This window comes from Urocitellus parryii, chromosome 11, assembly GCF_045843805.1.
Source record: "Urocitellus parryii isolate mUroPar1 chromosome 11, mUroPar1.hap1, whole genome shotgun sequence".
Classification (NCBI taxonomy): Eukaryota; Metazoa; Chordata; class Mammalia; order Rodentia; family Sciuridae; genus Urocitellus; species Urocitellus parryii.
This window is the reverse complement of record NC_135541.1, coordinates 33,537,926-33,562,066: the sequence shown is the minus strand read 5'-3', so window position 1 is coordinate 33,562,066 and position 24,141 is coordinate 33,537,926. Positions and strand designations below refer to the sequence as shown.

Here is a 24,141-nt window from a genome sequence, read left to right as displayed (position 1 = left end):
AATTGTCTTTGCTAAAATATTAGGATGCATGGGATATTTGTGAATGTACTTAATGCAGTGGTGATGATTATGTGGTAAAATATTGTAGATATCAAATTGTTTTTGATAATGGAACATTCAGAAGACATAATGCTACTTATACAATAAACTAAATTGAGTATATATGTGACAAATTAGTTACAATATGAATTATTAAATAATTGATACAATTTGATGACCCATTCTTGGATTTCAGTAATGATACTAGATATTTTTAAATCTAATTTTCATAACACAGCTTTGGAAAATGGGTTGTACTATTCTCTCTCTCTCTGTTTTTTTTTTTTTTTTTTTGTACAGGGGATTGAACCTAGGGGTACTTAACCACTGAGCCACATTCCCGAGCCCTTTTTAATATTTTAGAGACAGGGGTCTAGCTGAGTTGCTTAGGGCCTCTCAAAGTTGCTGGGGCTGAGTTTGTACTCATAGTCCTGCCATTTCAGTCTTCCAATCCACAGGGATTACAGGAGTTCGCCACCAGGCCCCATCTATCCTCTTTTTTATTAATTAGAGGAACTGAGAGTTAAGGGTAGTAGGTTCATTACTTTGGTTCACGGAAAATTAGTATGTAGTAGAGGTGAGATCTCAGCTAATATCTTTCTGATTTTAGAATGTATCTCTTTTTCTGCATCACAATGTGTTTTTAATTGCTCCCCCCGCCATGAGTGGGAAAGAAGGTAAGTTAGTGGTAAAAATCTTATTGGACTTGTATTGCTAACTATATTTCAATTTCTGTTTCATGTGATCTTTTAAATAGGCAATGATACGGGAAATGATGATGCCATCGGAGGAAATGTGAGCAAATATATGGTGCTTCCAACTGGATACTGTGGAGAACCCAAGAAAGGACATCTTATTTTTGATGCTTGCTTTGAAAGTGGTAAGTATATTAAAGACTTTTGCCTTTGAGTTTGTCTGGGGTGAGACTCTTTTTTTCAGAATTCAGTTCCACCTGACTATTCAGAATGATTCAACCCACTGACAGAATTAACTTGGAGAAATTTAATTGCTAAAATTGATAGTATCATTAATTTGGAATAAAACTGTATGATTTGACTGTATTATAAATTGTTAGTTATTGGATGTTTACTTTATAGTGGGATCTATCATAACATGCTCATAGAACATAGTCTTTTGGATAAAGGAGATCTTTCTTATGAAAAATTATTATGGAACAGATTTAATTGAATACAAACAAAAGACCAAAATTAATATCACCTCATAAGTAACAAATGTTGTGGATTTTCTGAAAGGGGTGGGGATAATGCTTTTATTAACCTATTTATATCCTGAAACTTATACTCTGAAGGACCTATAGTAGATACTCAGAAGGTGTTGAAAACATTAATAACAAATAGGTATGGGGCTGGGGATGTGGCTCAAGCGGTAGCGTGCTCACTTGGCATGCCTGGGGCACTGGGTTTGATCCTCAGCACCACATAAAAATAAAATAAAGATTATTTCAGTGTTGTGTCCACTGAAAACTAAAAATTAAATATTAAAAACTCTCTCTCTCAAAAAATAAATAGGTATAATTTTATATATAAGTTTGAATTTTCTTTGGTTCTGAATAATGTATGCTTGTTTGTGTGTGTGTGTGTGTGTGTGTGTGTGTGTATGTGTATGTATGTATGTATCTGTCTGTTTGAAGGTATATCCCAGTTTCAGTTTTATGACAGTTCTTTGAACCTTAAAAATATAGGTTATTTATATCAAACAATTGGAAATTTGTTTTTGCACTGCTTGACCTTTGATTATTCCACATTATGTTATTTCAATATGGCTGGCATAACAAAATTACAAAAAAACAAGTAGAAGATTAAACAACATGAATCTATTGTCTCTGGTTCTGGAGGTTAGAAGTCTGAGATAAAGATGTTAGCAGTGTTAGTTCCTTTTAAAGGTCATATGGAAGAACATGTTTTATGCTTCTCTTCTAGATCTGATAAATTGTTAGTATAGGCATCACCCTGATCTGCATTCATCTTCATATGGTTGACTCCATTTATGTGTTTCTCTTCCCAAATTTTCTCTTTTTATGAAGGTATCAGTCATATTAAATTATAACCCCTTCAATTTATCTCATTTTAAGTTGGTTACCTCTGTAAATACTTTGTCTTCTAGTAAAGTCATATTGTAAGGTACTTGGTTTTAATATTTCTATATTATTTTGAGGGGACACAAATCTTTCCAGTCAGTTCTGAGTAATGTCCACATAGTTAGAAACAATGTACTCAATTTTTAAAGAAAATATTGTACTATCTACAAGAAACTTAAAAATTAATTGTGCATAAATGTCAGAAAGATAAATAGAGGGAAAGGAGAGGAGACTGGGAGAGGGAAGGGGAAGAAGAGGTACTGGGGTCTGAATTAGAACAAAGTATATTCCATGCTTGTAAAATTATGTCAAAATGGATTCTACTATCATGTAGAACTAAGAAGAACCAATACAAATATGTCCTTATGGCTTTGATTTTTTTAAACTTAGTTAAAGACTAGAAGGCCTTTATAATAAGGGATCATGAGGATTGGGTTTATTTTTACTTTAAAGATTGTCTTGGTTTACCTACAGCTTGAAATAATTCATTTTTCTTTCCTAGACATCTTTTCATTAACCACACTACAGTCTTTTTTCATACCTTACCAGAATGCTCAGTATAAGTATTTGTCTAATTTGACCACAAATTCACCAAATGAATAATAAATATTTTACTCACAATATATGAATAATTGGCTCTATCACTTAGATCTGTGCTAATCTCATCCAGAAACATCCTGACAGACAGACCAAAAAATGATATTTAATCTGGACGCTACTTGTTTTGGTTGAGTTGATAAATAAAATTAACCATCATAGAAGTAATAATCAAAAGAAAGTTCTGTTGGATGAGTATAAAAAGGCAATGTATGAATTTCTATCAGTTTGCTATAGGTAGTCTATAAATGTAGTTGTGAATTTTCTGGAAACCAGTGCCTTGAAATAAAATTAATAAGGTCCTAAAAACTGATAGAAATTCTTCCAGTTTGGCTTTCTAAAATGGATACTGAAATGTGATGAACTGTGATATAACTCTGGTATTTACTACAATATAGTTCATCAGGGCACAACTTGTAACATCCTTCAATGTAGGCTGAGGGCATAATACTAAAAGGCATTTTAGTGAAAGCAATTCAATTGCCATTTAAAACAATTTGTTTGACATATGCATGTTTCATCTGACCTAGTTTAATTCAACAATTTATCTTAGACAATTTAAAATAGGGATGTCAGAGAGGTTCTCTCTTATGTTCAAGTCTTGTGTGCTACTGTGGCTGATTCATGTGCTATGTTGTAAAAGATTCTGAGGATGCATCCAGATGTACTAATAAGGTATGAGTGTTTAATTCAGTCAATGAATTGAGAGCATTGGTTCATGTGAATGCACTATAATGCTTTCAGACAGACAAGCCTTCATAGGTATTATTTTTTTCTTTCAGAGTTTTAAAAGTGTGTAAAGTGCCTAGGACATTCCAAGGCATCTAGCTGGTGGCTAATTAATCTGTTTTTCTTGTAAGGAATAAGGCCTGCAGGTTAAATATAAACTCTCCTGTGAATCATTGATCTCTTTTTTTTTCATATTTCCTCTCTGTAGCTATTGTTTCCCTTAGGGAAATAGGTGTACCACCCTAATTTTATCATTCTAGAAATGCTTGGCACATCATATTTTTAAACATCTTTTGGTTCTCTACCAGAATATAGCCTGCTTCCGGACAGAATCTGAGTGTGATCAAACCAAGCAGATGCTTACAAAATGAATACTCAATTAATATTGTATTTGTTGAATGAAGTCATGTAAACAACAGAAATATGGGGAATGCTAACTTTCGTTCCCCAAAGCCATCTTATTCCCAAAGGTATCTTTGATAAAAAAGCCATTTTAATTGCTTGTCATTCTCTAATTCATCATGTTTTCTCAAGCTCTAACACCTTTGAAGACACTATTTTCTTTGTGCCCCAGATCCCTCTCTCTACCTGGTAGTACCTGTTGGGCAGGTTTAGTTGTATCTAACTCTGTGTTTATACACGTTGCTTCGGGGCTTTTTAATAGCTCATATTGCATTGTAGTCATTTAATTGTCTCTTCCCTTTTCCTCATTACTGAAGTCAGAATAAATCTACAATGTAGGAATCCTAGATTGTTTCTTCCCTGTCAGAACTTAAGTAAGCATTGTATATTTAGATGGGGATCTCAGGAAGCTCAAGGGAGAGAGTAGGGAGAATTATCTAGTGAAAGAAGAAAAGCAAATAAAGATTGTATACTTGAAAACACACATCAATGGCTGTAGGAAGATTAGCTGTGATGAGAGGAAGCCAATGCCATAGGACTCATGTATAGTTTACCTATCTCTGCCTCCATGCTAATTTCTTCTTTGTCCTGTTACATGATGCTGACTGATCACCTGGTTTTTCAGTGTATAGTCTGTGGTAGTGTTTCCTTTAGAACATTTATTATCTTAAACATATATTTTTTGGATAGTACTTCAAAATCAAGGATCTGCATGCTTTATATTCATTTTCATAGCTTGATTAATAAAATCTTTCCTCAAACTTTTATGTGTCCAGTCTTTCAACTTCACTATCTCCAGTCCCCCGAACAACTCATTGCCAAGCCATTTGCCATTGACAAAAGTCCATGTATATCCTTACCTCATACTACTTTCCCCTCCCTACAAAGTATGTGAGTATGAAAACTGCTGTAACCTATGTCTATCGGAATATTTTCCTCCAACTGAAGTCCTATAAAGACCACTATATGGGACCACCAGGTAACAATGTGTAGAGAACAGAGGCCATAGATATGAACTTCTTTTGAGGCCATAGGTATGAGTTTAGGAAAAGGTATTGGTGTAACAGGTAGATGACATGACAGTCTAGGCCACCTGTCACTTAAGTTGAACAGTTACTTGATGTGTCATGGTCAGATGCTTGGCATCTAGTAGGCCTAGGACTTTGTAAGCAGCTGCTTTTGAACTGATAGTTTCATTCTGCAGAAAGCATCCCTTGCTCTAGAACTCCAGGGGTCTGCTTGGTATATATTCTTTAGTATCTTTTCTAATTTGCTTTTGCCTACTCAAAATTTGCGGCTTTCTGAGTCTCCTGATAGATGTGGTCAAGGCAATATTACCAAGAATGGAATAGGCCACAAACACAAAGAGATCTGCCAACTACTGTGTTTCTTTTTTCTTGTCCCCAGTTTTATTAAGTATAATTGACAAAATATAAACATTTAAGGTATACAATGTGATGTTTTGATATACATTGTGAAATGATTGTCACAATAAAACTAATTAACATACTTATTAACTCACAGAGTTACCTTTTTTCTTTTTTTTTTTTGATGGTGAAAACATTTAAGATCTGCTCTCTTAGCAAGTTTCAAGTATACAATATAATTTTGCTTCTTTTTTAGTGGTAGGAGATGCACAGTGTAGTAACTTGTTTTTTACCTTAGGAATGTTCTGGCTTATTTCTTTGGATACCTTAAAAACTCATCCTCTGAGAGACAGCTGAATCTTTGTAAGATTTATATTTTATAACCTGGCAAGTATACATCTTAACCAGGAATTTGTGGGTTGAATTGTGTCTCTCTTTCCTCAAGAGATACATTGTATAATATGTCAAAATACACTCTACTGTCATGTATATTTAAAAAGAACAAATGAAAAAATATAAAAGAAAAATAAATAAATAAAAGAAAAAAAATGTGATGCATTGAAGTCTTAATCCCTGATGCTAAGGGTGAGACTTTATTTGGAAATAGAGTATTTTCAAATGTAATCAATTTAAGATGATACTGGAGTAGGATAGGGCCCTGAGAAATTTAGAGATACATATGCACACTGGGGGAAAGTGACCATGTGAAGATGCAGGCAGAAATTTGAGTGATATAGGTATAGATGAAAAAATGCTAAGGATTATTGGTAACTATGGTTGGCAACTATATTCAAAGCAGAATGGATTTATTATATGAGATCATAGAATCCAGAATCTGACTATATTATCCAAAAGAGCCCAGACATTCCTTCTTTTTACCAAATCGATATACAAAATAAACTAGTATCATTGAGAAATTCATGGACAGAGGCTTCTCTAGATTAATGTTGATGATAGGAGTTTTGCTATGGAATTTGACTTCTTGGTGTTAATAAATAGGATTCCATTCATATCTGCATATTTTTGTGATACTCTTCAACACTTCTCCAATATATTCCCAGCACCTTTCTCCATCTCTCATGTACTATGATCCCTTATTATGCCTAAAATTTAAGGAATCATAGAGTAGAGAATTAGGGTAGTTTCAGATTTATTTGCCAGGACATAAAATCCTGAGTCATGGGAGAGTTTCCTTATGTGAATGAATTATGCCTTATCTAGTGTTTGATTTCTCTTCCAGTCTGATACATTAAAGATGTACTAGTTCACATCCCTACTGTTTCTGATGGTACATGTTGGTCATAACTTATAACCTATTTTGATGAATTTTGGATTTCTTTGAGCTGTTTCTGCGTGTGGTAAAGTTTATATTTCTTTGGCCTGTGCCAAAATCTGACTGAAGATATTGGTCAAGGTACTTCAATTGCTTTTGTTGAATAACAAATCACTCAAGAAAGTATTAGCATGAACTAACAATTTTATTATATTAAAGGATTTGTTGGGTCAGGAATTCAGAAAGCGCCCGGAGGAAGATACCTCATCTTTGCTTCACAATGTCTGGACCCTCAGCTGGGAAAATTTATATCTGGATGTGATTCAAAAGCCATATGGCTTATGGCTACATGTATTTTTAAGATATGTTCTCTAACATGTCTGGAACTTGTATTGGATATTGGCTGGGACCTTAGCTGTGGCTGTACCAGAGCACCTGTATGTAGCCTCTTCCTTTGGCTTGGCTTTTCTCACAGTATGATGACTGAAGGTATTGGAGTTTTTGCATGGAAATTAGGGATCCAAGTGTGAGTTTGAAAGCAATTAAGGTGGAAGCTGAATTATCAATTAGCTGGGAAGTCACACAGCATCCTTTCTACTACATTACATTGGTCACTACAATCTATCCAATTTAAAGAGACCCCATGAGTTGATAGGAGCATTGAGGATAATAAAAAAAATGGGGATAATATTTTTTAATTACCACATTAGGAAATTAGTGAAGGAGAAGATTTTTGAGGAAGGTAAGCATTGTTTTGGGAGGATTCCTTTTTATATGAGGTCTTTTCATAGTTTCTACACAATGAAAGGCTTATTTTCTTTACCAAGGAAAATCTGTGATGCAGAAAGAGAGCCCTATTTCCCTTACTTGGTATTCAGGGGAAGACTGCCATCCTGTTAAGGAAGAAGAGACTATTCAAATCAAGGCAGGACCTGATCTTTGAAGGCTGGACATCAAGCCAGGTTAAGATAATAAACACTTATGCAAGGAAACTAAGACAAAAATCTTGAGACATAAATTAAGGTTTGGGCTGACAGTGTTGGTGATTGGCTTATGGGAACAATAGAACATCTCTGGCTATAGACCCTTAAAGATCTATAGATTACAGTCAGGATGATTAGAGGCTGGGAACCAGGTAAGGGCTTGTATGATTATAGTACTGTTATCCTATTAGTCTTATTTGAATTTGTTTTATCCGAAAATCCACTTTAGATGAACCAAACCAAATATAAAGCAAAATTTGTTAATCTGGAATATTACAGAAACAATACTTAGGAATATATTTAAGACAAGTAGTCTAACAATTGTATATATGGAGTTTGATGAGAAAGTATGAGTACTTTTTTCTTCATATCTGAATCAATAATAAAGTGGATCAATACTTCCAAGTTTGGTTCTTTACATCCTAATCACCAACAAAAATACCCAAGAAAGCATAGATATTTTTCGGTTTATAGCCTTGAAACTCATTAATAATACTATTGGACCTCAAACTTTCTCTAGTCATTGGTAAGTTTTCTCTGTGTGAAAAATCCTCTTGGATGTAGTTTGAAAGCAATATTTGAAAAATTCTATTCTGGGTCTCTTGTTTTTCCAGATGAATTTCATGATTGCTTTTCTATTTCTATAAGGAATGCCATTGGGATTTTGATCGAAATTGCGTTTTATATATATGCTTTTGGTAGTATGGTCATTTTGAAAATATTAATTCTGCCTATCTAAGAGCAAGGTAGATATTTCCATCTTCTAAGGCCTTCTTTTATTTCTCTCTTTAGGGTTCTGTAGTTTTCATTGTATAGCTCTTTCACCTCTTTTGTTAAGTTGATTCCCAAGTATCTCTTTTTTTTTTTTGAGGTTATTGTGAATGGGGTAGTTTTCCTCATTTCCTTCTCAGAGGCTTTGCCACTGATATACAGAAATGATTTTAATTTATGGGTGTTCATTTTATAACCTGCTACTTTGATGAATTCATTTACTAGTTCTAGAAGTTTTCTGGTAGAGTTTTTTTGGATTTCTAGGTATAATATTATATCGTCAGCAAATAGTGCTAATTTAAGTTCTTCTTTTCCTATATATATTCCTGTAATTTCTTTTGTCTGTCTAATTGCTCTGGCCAGTGTTTCAAGACTATATTAAATAGAAGTGAAAGAGGACATTCCTGTGTTGTTTCAGTTTTTAGAGGGAATGCCTTCAATTTTCTCAATTTAGAATGATGTTGGCTGGAGGCTTAGCATAGATAACCTTTACAATGTTGAGATATGTTCCTGTTATCCCTAGTTTTTCTAGTGTTTTGAACATCTGGAAAAATAAGAGACCCAGAATAGCTAAAGCAATCCTTAGCAGGAAGAGTGAAGCAGGTGGCATCACTATACCAGACCTTAAACTATACTACAGAGCAATATTAACAAAAACAATATGGTATTGGCACCAAAGCAGACTGGTAGACCAATGGTACAGAATAGAGGACACAGAGACTAACCCACAAAATTACAATTATCTTATATTAGACAAAGGTGCCAAGAACATGCATTGGAGATAAGATAGCCTCATCAACGAATGGTGCTGGGAAAACTGGAAATCCATATACAACAAAATGAAATTAAACCCCTATCTCTCACTATGCACAAAACTCAACTCAAAATGGATCAAGGCCTTAGGGATATAACTAGAGACCCTGTATATAATAGAAGAAAAAGTAGGCCCTTATCTCCATCATGTGAGATTATGCCTTAACATCCTTAATGACTCCTGTGGCACAAGAATTAAAATTTCAAGAATCAATAAATGGGATGGAATCAAATAAAAAAGTTTTTTTCTCAATAAAAGAAACAATCTGTGAGATGAATAGAGAGCCTACATCTTGGGAGCAAATCTTTATCCCTCACACATCAGATAGAGCACTAATCTCTAGGGTACATAAAAAATTAAAAAAGCTAAGCACCAAAAACAAATAACCCAATCAATAAATGGACCAAGGACCTGAAAAGACACTTCTCATAAGATGATGTACAATCAGTCAACAAATATATGAAAAAATGTTCATCATCACTAGCAATTAGAGAAATGAATTTCATCTCACTCCAGTCAGATTGGCAACTATTATGCATACAAACAACAATAAGTGTTGGGGAGAATGCAGGGAAACAAGTAGACTCATACACTGCTGGTGGGACTGCAAATTGGTACAGCCAATATGGAAAGCACTATGGAGATTTCTTGGAAAATTGGGAATGGAACCACCATTTGACCGAGCTTTCCCTCTCCTCAGTCTATAAAATCAGCATAGTACAGGGACAGAGCCACATCAATGTTTATAGTAACACAATTCACAATAACTAAACTGTGGAACCAACCTAGATGCCCTTCAATAGGTGAATGGATTAAAAAATGTGTCATATATACAGAATGGAATATTACTCAGCAATAAAAGAATAAAATCATGGCATTTGAAGGTAAATGGATGGAGTTAGAGAAGATAATGCTAAGTGAAGTTAAGTCAATCCCCAAAAAACAAATGCTGAATGTTTTCTTTGATATAAAGAGGCTGATTCATAGTGGGATAGGGAGTGGGAGCATGGGACGAATAGACAAACTCTAGATAGGACAGAGGAGTGGGAGGGGAAAGGAAAAGGCTTGGGGTTATTGATGATGGTGGAATGTAATGATCATTATTATCCAAAATACAGGTATGAAGACACAAATTGGTGTGAACAATTTTTCATATCTATGGTTGTATACAAAGTATGAAGACACAAATTGGTGTAAACATACTTTGTATACAACCATAGATATGAAAAATTGTGCTCAATATGTGTAATAAAAATTGTAACACATTCCATATATATGGAATTCCATATATAGGTCATATATAAATAAAAAAAATATAAGGTGAATACTAAAGTAATTGCTAAATTTGTACTTGAAAGACCTCATTCTTTCACAGATAAGCGAGGCATTTTTCTATAACTTTCTGTTCTTGTATCTGTCTTTTTTGTCTATATGGGGTGGAATTATTATATAAGATAATGGATGTCTGATATTATTCCTTGCTGTATCATGAAATTACTCTCATTGGATATTCTAAAGAATCCAAAAAGAAATAGATTGACTTGATTTAATATTTATCTTACTCTTCAATTTGTTTCTTCATTCATAATCTACACCTTTATCAGTGGAGGTCTGAATTTGAATTGTCCCTTAAATGTGGGAGGACATAGTTATTTAAAACAAATGTGTTGGAAAAAATGTCTCATAGGGCTGATTTCATTGCTACATTTACAAACAAGTGCTTGAAACCATATGTACTGGTAATTCTTTCCTAATATATTTTGTGTATTTATTTTTAAAAACTTCTGTATACTAAACAAATTAGAGTGGGTTTATCTTTTATCAGTTTTCTTCATTATTCCTGAAGAGTCCTCCAATCCAGGAAAAAAATGATTGTTTTACTTATCAATGTACACAAGGAGATATTGAAATAGCTATAAAGCATGATATAAAATATAGTTCTCATTTTAATATATTGATTGTTAAAAATACTTACTGGGAAGTCATATAGCTAGTGGAGTCTTATCTTTGGAAAGAGATGGTTCTGGTTATATGTTTTAAAGTTTTATTAACTGAGTGACCTTAATTTAATTGCTGTGTTAGTCAATATTTTCCAGAAAACAGAACCAACAGGCTGTATATATGAGTTTTTTATGGTATTGTCTTGGAAGTTTATGAATGATGGCAGGTCCAAAATCTGTGGGTGGGCCAGTAGGCTAGAAATCCAGGGAAAAACCAGTGATTTAGCTCTAGTCTGAAGGACATCCATTTGCAGAATTTCCTCTTGTTCAAGGAAATCAGTAGTTTGTTCCATTCAGGCTTTCATCAGATTGGATGAAATTTCACCCACATTATGGAAAGCAACCTGCTTTACTGAAAATCTATTGAGTTAAGTGTTTCTCATCCTGAAGAGGCTTATAGAGTCATTCAGAGTAATGTTTGACCACATATCTGGGCTCTGTAGCCCTGCCAAATTGACATATGAAATGAGTGTTCACACTTAGTCTTTCTGAACTTCAGTTTTCTGGAATAATAGATTATCTTGAAGAATGTTGTGAAAATTATATGAGGCAATGAATTAGATGCCTAACACATTTTATTTTCTCCATAAATATCAATTATTATTAACTTACCTTGACCTTACCCTCTTCTTCCTTTCCCCTACTTCCTTCTTCTTTCTCCTCCTTGTTTTCATGGACTAGAAATAAGATCCATGGTTGGCATGTGATGCAGAATATTCCTATATGATTTAAAAGAATACATCACATAACCGTTGATTATTTAGAAAAACAAAAGAAAATTACTCTTTTTAAATCAGTAAAAGGTAGATTCATTTATAATGATTCATTAACCAAAATAGTATTTTTAAAATGTATTAAATATTCACTATATTCTGTCTGAGTCTCACTGGGCAGCTAGAAGTCAAGTGACACTCCTTAAGGTGGTTGCTTCCTGGCAAAAAATAAAATAAAAGAGGCTGTGTTTGAGTGAAAAATCTTAACAGCATTTAAAGTTTGATATGATTTGACCCCTACCAACATTTCCAGGCTTTTTTCTTACCGCTCTATGCTTTGGTGTTGGATTCTACTTATTAGTTCCCACATGTATGATGTAGTTTTATGCTTCCTTGCTTTGCCTTATATGATTTCCCTTGCCTTGAGAGCCATTCCTACTTTTCTTCTTAAGACTAATTTGCATTTATCCTTCAATAAAGCTCAATTTTCTAACTAGGAAGACTTCTCAGAAGCCCTAGGTTGATTTAGGAGAATTGTCTTCATTACTTCTGAAGTGCAATTAGTTTAAGTGAGTGACTTCTTTGCTTCTAATCTCTATATTATGAATTACTTTTGGATCTATTTGTTGATGTATCTTACTAATTTTTTGATTCAGGTGCTATACTTCGTTCATTTTATAACCTCTGAGAATCAAACAGATAATTTAATGTTGCTAATAAACATTTGTCAACTTGTACTGTAAGAATTTTTTTTCTTAGACAGAGGTTGCTTTTATAATTTGATACCAACCCAGGAGTGATATCCTATACTTTTCTGTATATCCCATATACCTGGAGCTTTATGTTTTATGATGACTTTGGTTTACATTTCCTTACTTTTGGTTTCCCATGTATCTTGTTTTTTACTTTCAGCTTCGTGTCATACTTGATATGGAATTTAACTTTTCTTGATGTCCACAAGAAAACATATGTGTTCCCATGTGGTATTGTGGGTGTGTACAGATATTGTGGATTATTCCCTCTCTCATGGGTCCTTATTTCAAATCCTCCCCTCAGTTTATGGAATAATTTATTTAATTTCAATGGCTGGAGGTTATTCTTGTTTCTAACTTTTTATGATTTAAATGTAGCTGGCATTTCTATTCTGCTAGGCCTCAATTTCTTGAATTTGTTTTATTCCCTTTAATTTTGCTCAAAAACTCTTCAACCATTGCTTGATCTCATCTTTTCTTATAATACCTGGAAGGAACAAACACATATTAAGATGTATCTTAAAATTATGTCTCCTAGATTTACAGTCTCATTAGATCTATGATCTTCCTTCCAAGTTGTCAAAGTGTATATTTTTACTTTACAGGTAACTATCTCTCCAGTCTGGTAAATTGATTTTCTTACTGCCTGGTTGCTAAGCTGTTGCCACATGTTTGAGGGTTTTGTTGAGAATCAACTTGAATTTTAGTCAACAAATTCTGCATTGGTTTACATAGGCTTGACTCCTGTAACAAATAGATCATAAAGTATATAATGGTGCAAATAAGAGAGAAAGTTTTCTCTTGCTCATGTAAGAGTCTAAGGAAAGTAAATATTCATGGTTAGTGAGACACTCTTTTACATGATGACTCAGGATTCTAGTGTCCTTCCATCTGGTCTCACTGTTTTTAATATCTTTGTCATCATCAATCTGTAGTTTGTGGAGGGAGAAAGGATAAGGAGGAGACTCATCTGATTCTTAAAAGCAGATACTGGCACTTTAGTGAAGACAATTTAGCAAACTATATTATATGCATGTATAAATATGGCACAATGAATCCAACTATTATGAATAATTATAACGCACCAATAAAAAAACTTAGATGAAAAAATGCAATCTGCCATACTATCATCCCCAAAACTTTAAACTAGAAATATATATCCTCTCAACTTATAATCAGTTGGTGATAACTCACCATAAGGACATATCTAAAGACCATAGAGACAGAAATACAGTCTATTTGTGTGTCTAGGAAGAACAGGAAATAGATATTTTGGCAATAAGCAGCGATCTCTGCCACACTGATCTTAATTCCCATTTCTTCAACTCCTATACTGGTACATTCATTTGTGAAGCAAGATAAAACACACCTAGCCTATTAAACAGCAGAATAAAACCATTTATATTTTAGTGCCAACTTGTACAAAGAGAATCATACTGGTGTAGAAATTAAGGAAGATAACAGTGTGGATTGAGATATAGAGGCTTCCTGGAGATGGACATTGAAGGATTTGGAGAATTTTATTCAGGAGAAAAAATAACTAATGTTTTGTTGTTAACCTGGCTGAAAATATGCCTTAATATTTTAATTTAAAAATCTTAGAATCTATGTTCAGAAAATTTTAATAAAAAAAGAACAAAATTCTTATGGAAAGAAAATATAACACAACATTTTCTTGTTGCCATGTGTTTTGAAAAGAACTTTGGGCTTGGATAGGGATCCTGGACATATATTTAGAAAGAAATGTCAAAAATGTTTTAGTTTAGTTAGGTCAAATTAATCTGACTCTGGATTTCTATCTATCTCTTTGGGTTTGGGAAAATTTAGTTTCCCATATTCACTGAGGCTTTCTTTCTTTAGAGTTATGTACAATTTCATGAGCTGTATATGATACTTGGGCATTAAGGTAAGATCTTTTGATTCTGAAATGCGTCTTTACATCCTTATTATTTAAGCTCATGCAACTCCTTGAATGTGAGAAGCTGTCTTTACTGACTGTTGCCTTGATTCAGAGTCCTAGTGCTTAAGGTTGTTCCTTTATAGGTAACCTGCATAGCTACTTCTTACTGAAAACTGCCAGGAAGCACTAATTCCTTCCAATCACTCATGGAATTTTTTACTTCTATTTCTTTTCCAGTGTATAGCACTATATTTTTTATTCTCTGCTTCCAGTGGAAGTTTCTGTTTCTACTAGTATAATCTGGGATATGGTCAAGAAAAGAAGTGGAGGCTGCCTTTGCTTTCTTACTTCTACACAAACCTCCCTTACAGTAGAGGAGCTCAAAGTATCTGGAGACAAGTGTAAATTTTGTGTGTGTGTGTGTGTGTGTGTGTGTGTGTGTGTGAGAATAGGTGATGATCAGGGGGGAAGGGAAGGGTAGAATGTGGTGTATCAAGTACAAAACACCAACACAAATAAATATCTCAATGAATTCTCCCAGAAATAATTATTGTCAATATGGTATAATTTTTTTCCTATTCATACATTGGTAATACCTAGATATCTGAAGACCTGGTGCATATCATCTATATACATGGCTATGAGAGAAATTACTTAACTTTCCAGAATGTGTGATCTCAATGCTGAAATGGAGTAATGAAGCTTATTCTGTCTAATTAATGATATTGTGACTACATGAATTCATGGAAGTTAAGAAAAATGTTCTGCAAGTTCTTAATATTCTACATAGTCTAAGGACTGTAGATGTCATGAATTTGTGGCAAAGGAGACATTTCTTGGTATGCTTTTAAGTAAAAAAAATCAAGTTATTTTAAAGTAACAAACAACTTCTCAGAAGGAGCAAAAAAAATTACATTTACCCTTGTTTTAGTTAGATTTTTTGCTGCTATGACTAAAGGACCTGGCCAACATAACTGGAGGGTGGAAGGAGCTTATTAGAGTGCTCACAGTTTCAGAGGTCTTAGTCCATAGAAGGCCGGCTCCATTCCTTGGTGCTCAACGTAAGGCAAAAACATCATAGCAGAAGAGTGTGGCAGAGGGAAACATCTCCCATGTTGATCAGGAAGCAGAGAGAGAGACAGTCTTCACTCTCTAGATACAAAATACATACACAAAGCCATGCCTCAATTCCCATCTCCTCCAGCCATACCCTACCACTTCAATTACCACTCAGTTCATCCTTATCAGGGGATTAATTCACTGATGGGTTAAGACTCTTATAACCCAATCATTTCTCCTCTGAACCTTCTTGCATTGTTTCATATGTGAGCTTTTGAGGGATCCCACATCTAAACTATAACAACCCTGCACTGGGTAATACATGTCATGGCTGTGTCTATTTTGAAGGGGGCAAAAAGTGAAATTTTCCCATGTTCTCTGAAAATGAACAGGGTAAGGATAATCAGAGAAGTGTTAAGCATTTATTACATGCCAGATACTATGCAAGAAAAATATCGTTTATCTCTAATTTTAGGGATTCCATGAAATAAGATTTTTTTCCCAAGTAAGGAAGGTGAGGGTTCAAAGTTAAGTAACTGTTAGTAAATGAAAGAACTAGGATTTGACATTAGTCTTTATGACTCAAAAGCCTGGGTTCTTTATATGGTATCACACATTTCCTTTCCTCTGTAATTTTGCTAGTCATAGATGGAAGGTATAAGTTTAGGTTAATAATTGTTAAGTTCATATTTTTTAGGCATTAGGAGGTCTCAGCTCAAATGTTTGGGTCTTTTTTATTTTCTCATTCTGTATCATGAAGAAATTTGGAGCTAATTTTTTGGGGTTGGTAAGTGGTCTTTAAGGTACTATGATGGTTAATTTTATGTATCAACTTGAGTGGCCACCCAGACCTTTAGTCACACATTATTTTGATATATCTGTGAGGATGTTTCTGGATGAAATTAACATTTGAATTGGTATACTGTATAAAGCAGATTTCCCTCCCTAATATGAGTGGGTCTCATTCAATCATTTGAGGGTATGAATATCATATTGGATCTGTACCACAGACTTGCCTATGTCTCTTTTTTATCAACTGTAGATCTTGGAACATGTCAGAATCCATAATTATACAAGCCAGTTCTTAATAATAAATCTTGAGATACACACATGCGTACACACACACACACACACACACACACACACATACACACATACACACACACATACACACATAGGGTACCCTGTTGGTTCTGCTTTTCTGTTGAGTTCTGACTAATACAAGTACAAAGAACTCTGATATTATGTGATAATGAAATTCAGCAGTAACAATGAAGAGCTGTTATTTAAGGGAAAAGCTCAGACTTAGTTCTCCTTTCAGGCAGAACTTTATTTAGAATCCTGAATGGAGTCTTTTTGTTGACTTATTTACACATTTTCTTATGTATTTAGTAGTTGTTACCACCAGGAAGTTAATTGGTCAATTTTTTTTTCTTTTCCGAAAATGCTGTTCTGCTAGTGTGGATTCAGTTATTGTATTTTGGGCAATATTTGGCTTACTTTCCCTAAAACAAATCACAAGAAATTAAGAACAGAAACATTGATTCTTTTCCAAATTTTGTATTTTCTCCTGACATCTCCTCTGCAACTCCAGGCTTAGATTAATGAATGGAATATTCACAAAGTGACATCAGCTCACATATCTGACATTACTCAGATGTCTCAAACTCCGGAAAAAGCATGTGCATGATTTATGGAATTGATATTAATCTCTTTCCAGTAAATGCATTACTTTGGATACACGGGAAATTGATGTTACTACTCTAATGCCAAATTAATTTCTTTCTTGCTGGATCAGCATTGTAAATGGAATTAGATGTTAACCTTTTATATATCTAAACAGGGTAAATTATGGAAGGTAATTTTATAAGTAAAATTTGGATGCCCACTGCTGATGGGAAGGATTTTTTTGTGTGTATGTGTGTGATTGCTTCTTTCTGAGATGTGTGGATTCAAGAATATAGTATGATATTTAATGTATGGCTTAATGTAATTTATGAATAGAACAATTACAATTGAATCTGAACATTAAGGACTATAAATAATACTATTGTAAATGAGAATTGTTATTAAAGACCTCCAAAATTCTAGATAATAAGAGTATTTTTCAAGGGAAATTTTATCTAAGAAAGAATTCTCAATCACTAATCAATGTTTTAAATCCAGATTTAATGGGTAAAGGTAGCTATAAACTTTAACAGGCAGCATCTTTTTCCTTTAAATATGTAATGGGCCTGCATAATCTAGAGTCTGTTTCTCTCCAAAAACTTTATATTTTATTCCCTGCCCTTCAGGACATCTTTCTTTCTAAGATTTTTAGTTTCTGTTTCAAACTTGCTAAGGCATTTGGTGACCATAGGGTTGTCTTGTTTATTTAACTTTTTATTAGTGCATTGTCGTTCTACATAAAACTGGGGTTCATTTTGACATAACTATACAAGCATGGAATATAATTTGCTCCTATTTAGTCCTCAGCACTTCCCCTTTTCTTTTCCTTATATCTCCCCCTGTTCCCTTTTCTCTATTCTACTATTCTTTCTTCTATTTATTTATAGTGTTTTTGTAAATTAGTGCATTATATATCTACCTAAAAGTGAAATTCACTGTGGTATATTCATGTTGTACATAGAGTAGTTTGGTCTGTTTCATTCCACCATTCCTCACGCCCCCTCAGTGCACTCTGTCATCTCTACTGGTTTCTCCTTATTTTCATGGGATCTCCCCACTACCCCCACCATTTTGATCTAGTTTTTGCATATGAGAAAAAAACGTTTGAACCTTGACTTTCTGGGTATGGCTTATTTCACTTAGCATGTTCTCCAGTTCTACCCATTTAGAATCTAATGCCATGATTTTATTCTTCTTCATTAAAACTTCATTGTGTTTATATACCATATTTCTTTATTCATTCTTCTGTTGATGGGCTTCTGGGCTGTTCTGTAACTTGGATATTGTGAAGTGCACTACTATAAACATTGATGTGGCTATATACTATATATCATGCTGATTTTAGACATATACCAAGGAGTGGTTCTCCTCTTAGTTTTTTTTTAGAAATTAATTTTTTAGTCTTTTGTTTTAATACATGAGCTCTCTTATTATTAGTAGTATTTTTTGCATTACAATTCTTAATACACATTTATACCATAATTTATCATATCTCTGATTGTATATAAGGTATGCTGACAACAAATTCACATCTTTATACATGTATTTTGTATAATGACAAGGGTCTCCTTCCACCATCTATCTATTCCCCTTCTTCCTCCCTTAATCTCCACCCCTACTCCGTATCTAGAGGTAATCTTCCTCCCATGGTCTCCCTTCCTACCCTATTTTAAGTCACCCGCCTTATATCAGAGAAGACATTAGGCATTTGTGTTTTCAGGATTGGCTAACTTCACTTAGTATAATCTTCTCTAATGCCATCCATTTCCCTGCAAATGCCATGATCTTATTCATTTTTAGTGCCGAGTAGTATTCCATTGCGTATAAATTCCACATTTTTTTATCCATTCATCCACTGAAGTACATCTAGGTTGGCTCCACAGTTTAGCTATTGTGAATTGTGCTGCTATAAACATTGATGTGGCTGTGTCCCTGTAGTATGCTGATTTTAGGTCCTTTGGGTATAGTCCAAAAAGAGGAACAGCTGGGTCAAATGGTGGTTCCATTCTCAGATTTCCAAGGAATCTCCATACTGCTTTCCAAATTGGCTGCACCAATTTGCAGTCCCACCAGCAGTGTATGAGTGTACCTTTTTTCCTGCATCCTCGCCAGCACTTGTTGTTTGTCTTCATAATGGCTGCCACTCTTACTGGAGTCAGATGGTATCTTAATGTAGTTTTAATTTGCTAGAGATGATGAGCATTTTTTCATATATATGTTGATTGATTGAATATCCTCTTCTGAGAAGTGTCTGTTCAGGTCCTTGGCCCATTTATTGATTGGATTATAGATATAGATATAGATATAGATATAGATATAGATATTAGAGCTCTATCTGATGTGTGAGCAGTAAAAGTTTTACTCCTCTTAGTTTTTTTGAGGATTCTCATACTGCTTTCCATGGTGGTTGTCCTAATTAGCAGTCCTACCAACAATATATGGGTATACCCTTTTCCTCCATGTCCTCACCAGCATTAATTATTATGTGCATTCTTGATAATTGCCATTCTGTCTAGAGTGAGGTGAATCTCAGTATGGTTTTGGTTTGCATTTCCCTGATTGCTAGATATGTTCAAAATGTTTTTTACATATATTTTGGCTATTTGTTTTTTTTCTTTTGAGAAGTGTCTATTCAGATTTTGCCTATTTCTTAATTGGATTAGTGTGTGTGTGTGTGTGTGTGTGTGCGTGCGCTAAGTCTTTTTGAGTTCTTTATATATTCTGGAATAAGAGGCCCACAATAACCAAAGCAATCCTGAGCAAGATGCTGGAGGCATCACAATACCAGACCTTAAATTATACTGTGGAGCTGTAGTAACAAAAATAGCATGTTATTGGCAACAAAACAGATATGAAGACCAATGGAATAGGATAAAAGACACAGAGACATATGGAATACACATAGTCATCTGATATTTAACAAATGTGCCAGAAACAGGTTTTGGAAAAATGTGGGAAAAATGGATCTCTATACGTAGAAGAATGAAACTTGATCCCTCTTTCTTCACCCTGCACAAAACTCAACTCAAAGTAGATCAAAGACCTAGGAATTAGACTAGAACTCTGCAACTTCTAGAAGGAAATGTAGGCCCAACACCCCAACATATTGGCATAGGCACTAACTTCCTTAACAAGACTTCTGAAGCACAAGAAATAAAATGAAGAATCAATAAGTGGGATGAAATTAAGTTAAAAAAGCTTTTCTATATAAAGGAAACAGTTAAGAGTGTGAAAGCCAGCCTACTGATGGGAGAAGATCTTTGCCATAGGATTGTCTTTGACCTACTCAATATTATCTCAATATTGTATTTTAATTCCAAATTTCTGGAAGGAAAGTATGATTGGCTCAGCTTGCATCTGCTGTACTGTGGTCAAAGAAAAGTAGTTGTATGATATGCAGGGGTACATTTCCTGGGATATGGGAAGGACAAATAAATTTTTATGAAGAGATTGGGAGTTGAAGGAGGTAAAACATTTGTAGCATAGTTGCAGATTTGCTGATTTGCAGTGGTTCTTCCAACTTGACAAATTTGATTTTTTGGAGCATCTTTCACCTCATACCTTACCTTTCTCTTCTTTGTTTCTAGCAGTTAGATCTACTACCAATAGGCCCTAACTTTCCTTACAGCCTATCTCATCCTTTTGCCATTCTTGACCAATGCATAGTGTCTGCTAACAGTAACAGAGCTGCTGCCAACTAGTCTTGTTATTCGATATGCAATAGACCAAATATGATCACTTGTCTTTAAATTGTAGGCAGTTCCTGCATTATTTATATTGGCATAGTTTACAGAACTGGGATTTTTTTCTTGACACTCCTTTTTCCATGCCAAAATATTATTAGTCACCCAGTTTTGAGTCTTAGAATTAGTATGTCTCTACACCTGCTATATTTCCTGAACCCATCTATGCTCATGCCCAGATGGTCTGGTATGCCTATTTTCATTATGTCTATACTGAAATCCACTTTTCATTTTCCTAATTAGTAGCTGAGATCCAGATGTGAATAGACATGTTTTTCTGGACCACTAAATGAAAAAAAAATTTGTATACATATTGCATATGTCTACCACAAGATGTTTTGGAATCATTTCCAACTGAAATCATGTCTGAGCATCCTGTTTTTTGGGCCACTGTATAGTCAGACCTTGTGATTCTCCTTGTTAATTCACTCTCTTCTGACCCAGCTCTGGATCTTGAAAGTGTACTCTAATTATCATAGTATGGCTTTGGTACAAGTGAGAGTTAAGGGAAATAGTGATAGAAACTAGATAATTACCTTACCTAAGGAATGGATACTTTTCAATATTTTCACAGGATTTGTTTCCAAAAAGAAATTTTTGATCTTATAGGATTTCTGCATTTATTCCCTATTCAAATATCTTGGCAATACTGCAACAAGATATTTCTTCAATGATTTTATTTTTAATTGGCTTGATAGTGTATTAGTACCACACTCTGCTGGGCCTTAAGGATAGGTATGGACTATGAAGGAGAGAAAAAGATAAATCTGGTATAGTCCTTGCCTTCAGAAAATCTGGGAGCCTATTTAAGATTTCAGCAGATATTCATCAATAATACTAAAGAGGGAATCAAGCAAGGAAAGGAAAGGTTGAATGTTTACTCATTAATTTATTACTCAAACATTTATTGAGAATATACTGTGTTAGAATATATGTAAGGTAATGGAGACTCAGAGGTAACTATGTTAGGATCCTTGCTGTCAAGGAGTTCACAGTATGAATACAAGTAACTAGAAAGCTATAGGGGCTAGTAATGTTCAAGCCACTCTTATCAAATTGCTCCTTAAGTACTCTTTGCATGTCCTTACCCTAGAGCCTTTGTACTTCTGCCTAGAATGCTCTGTCCTGAAGATACTTACATGGTACATCTCTTACTTTATTAAATTGTCTAGTCATATGTCATCTTGTTAGGAAAGTCTTTGCGGCTTTGCAGCTAGTGTAGTACTCTCCATCTCCTCTACCCTGTTACCCAACTTTGTTTTTGTTCTTAGCACTAATCCTTACTGGACTAGTTATATGTTTTTTTTCTTTAACTATTATATATCTAACCCCTCTGAATGTAAACCCATTAGAACAGGATTTTGTCTGTTTTATCAGTACTTTATATACTTAGAATCTAGTACAAAGTATTATACTTAATGGGTGGTCAAAGATTCTTTGTGATTAAATAGTTTAATGAATATATAGAGAGTCTTTTCCTAAGGAGGGAGTGGTCATTTTTACCTGCCTATAGTGACCACCCAGTGGTCCATTCAAATTTCACTAATGAGGTTATAAACTTAACTCTTCAGTCATTTACCTCTAAGCATTGTTGCATTGCCTAACATGTGAAATGTTGGGGGTACATTCCAGATCCAAACCAAAATCTTGGCTATGAGTCCTAGAAAAAAATCAAAATCAATTTACATATATCTAATATAAAATAACACAGAGTAAGTGTCCTATTAAGGAAATTGAGGCCTAATCCCACATGATGGAGATTAGGGCCTACTTTTTCTTCTATTAGACTCAGGGTCTCTGGTTGTATTCCTAAGTTCTTGATCCATTTTGAATTGAGTTTTGTGCATGATGAGAGGTAGGATTTTAATTTTATTTTGTTGCATATGGATTTCCAGTTTTCCCAGCACCATTCGTTGAAGATGCTATCTTTTCTTCAATGCATGTTCTAGGCACCTTTGTCTAATATAAGATAATTGTAATCTTGTGGGTTTGTCTCTGTGTCCTCTCTTTTGTACCATTGGTCTACCAGTCTGTTTTGGTGCCAATCCATGTTGTTTTTGTTACTATTGCTCTGTAGTATAGTTGAAGGTCTGGAATAGTGATGCCACCCCCTTCACTCTTCCTGCTAAGGATTGCTTTAGCTATTCTGGGTCTCTTATTTTTCCAGATGAATTTCATGATTCATTTTTCTATTTCTATGAGGAATTCCATTGGGATTTTGATCAGAATTGCATTAAACTTGTATAGTGCTTTTGGAAGTTTGGTCATTTTGATATTATTTCTTCTCAGCAAAAGAAACAATCTGTGAGGTGAATAGAGAGGCTACATCTTGGGAGCAAATTTTTACTCCCCATGCATCAGATAGAGTAATAATCTCTACAGTATATAAAGAACTCAAAAAGCTAAACACCAACAAACAAACAAAAAACCAAAAAAAAAAAAACACACACACAAAAAAGAATAACCTAATCAATAAGTGGGCCAAGGACATGAACAGACACTTTTCAGAAGAGGATATACACTCAATCAACAAATATATGAAAAAATGCTCATCATCTCTAGCAATTAGAGAAATGCAAATCAAAACTGCTCTAAGATATCATCTCACTCCAGTCTGAATGGCAGCTATTATGAAGACAAATAATAATAAGTGTTGGTGAGGATGTGGGGAAAAAAGCACACTCATACATTGCTGGTGGGACTGCAAACTGGTGCAGCCAATATGGAAAGCAGTATGGAGATTCCTTGGAAATCTGAGAATGGAACCACCATTTGACCCAGCTATCCCTCTCCTTGGTCTACACCCACAGGATTTAAAAACAACATACTACAGGGACACAGCCACATCAATGTTATAGCAGCACAATTCACAACAGCTAAACTGTGGAACCAACCAAATGCCCTTCAATAGGTGAATGGGTAAAAACAAAATGTGGCATATATACACAATGGAATATTACTTGGACCATGGCTGCAGTAATCTCTGAGTGCCTTTTCGAATGAGCATGTTGAAAGAAATCCTGGGAAAACAATTTCCTAGGCAGCTCTCCTGCTTTCTTCTCAAAACAAAGCCTTTCAAACAAGTTTTCACTTTTATATCTTTGAGTCTGCCTGAGTGGGGTCTGGCTGCTTCCTGAGATAATCTCAAGGCATTTTTTCCTATAGCTTCTGTACAAAGGACTTGGTACAGTTTAATGACCCTAACCTTAGCACGTACAACTTATTTGGCCCCA

The 24,141-nt window shown here is 34.5% G+C and overlaps 1 protein-coding gene across 1 annotated transcript in view; it reads left to right on the top strand.

The window, feature by feature from the left end:
* The first annotated feature begins 700 nt into the window (after positions 1 to 700).
* Agbl4 (AGBL carboxypeptidase 4) overlaps positions 701 to 24,141 on the top strand; it is a 1,188,963-nt gene continuing 1,165,522 nt past the window's right edge. The window contains exons 1-2 of the mRNA XM_077791547.1: positions 701 to 716; positions 797 to 919. Of these exons, the coding sequence (XP_077647673.1) occupies positions 701 to 716; positions 797 to 919 (139 nt within the window). The remainder of the gene's footprint in view (positions 717 to 796; positions 920 to 24,141) is intronic.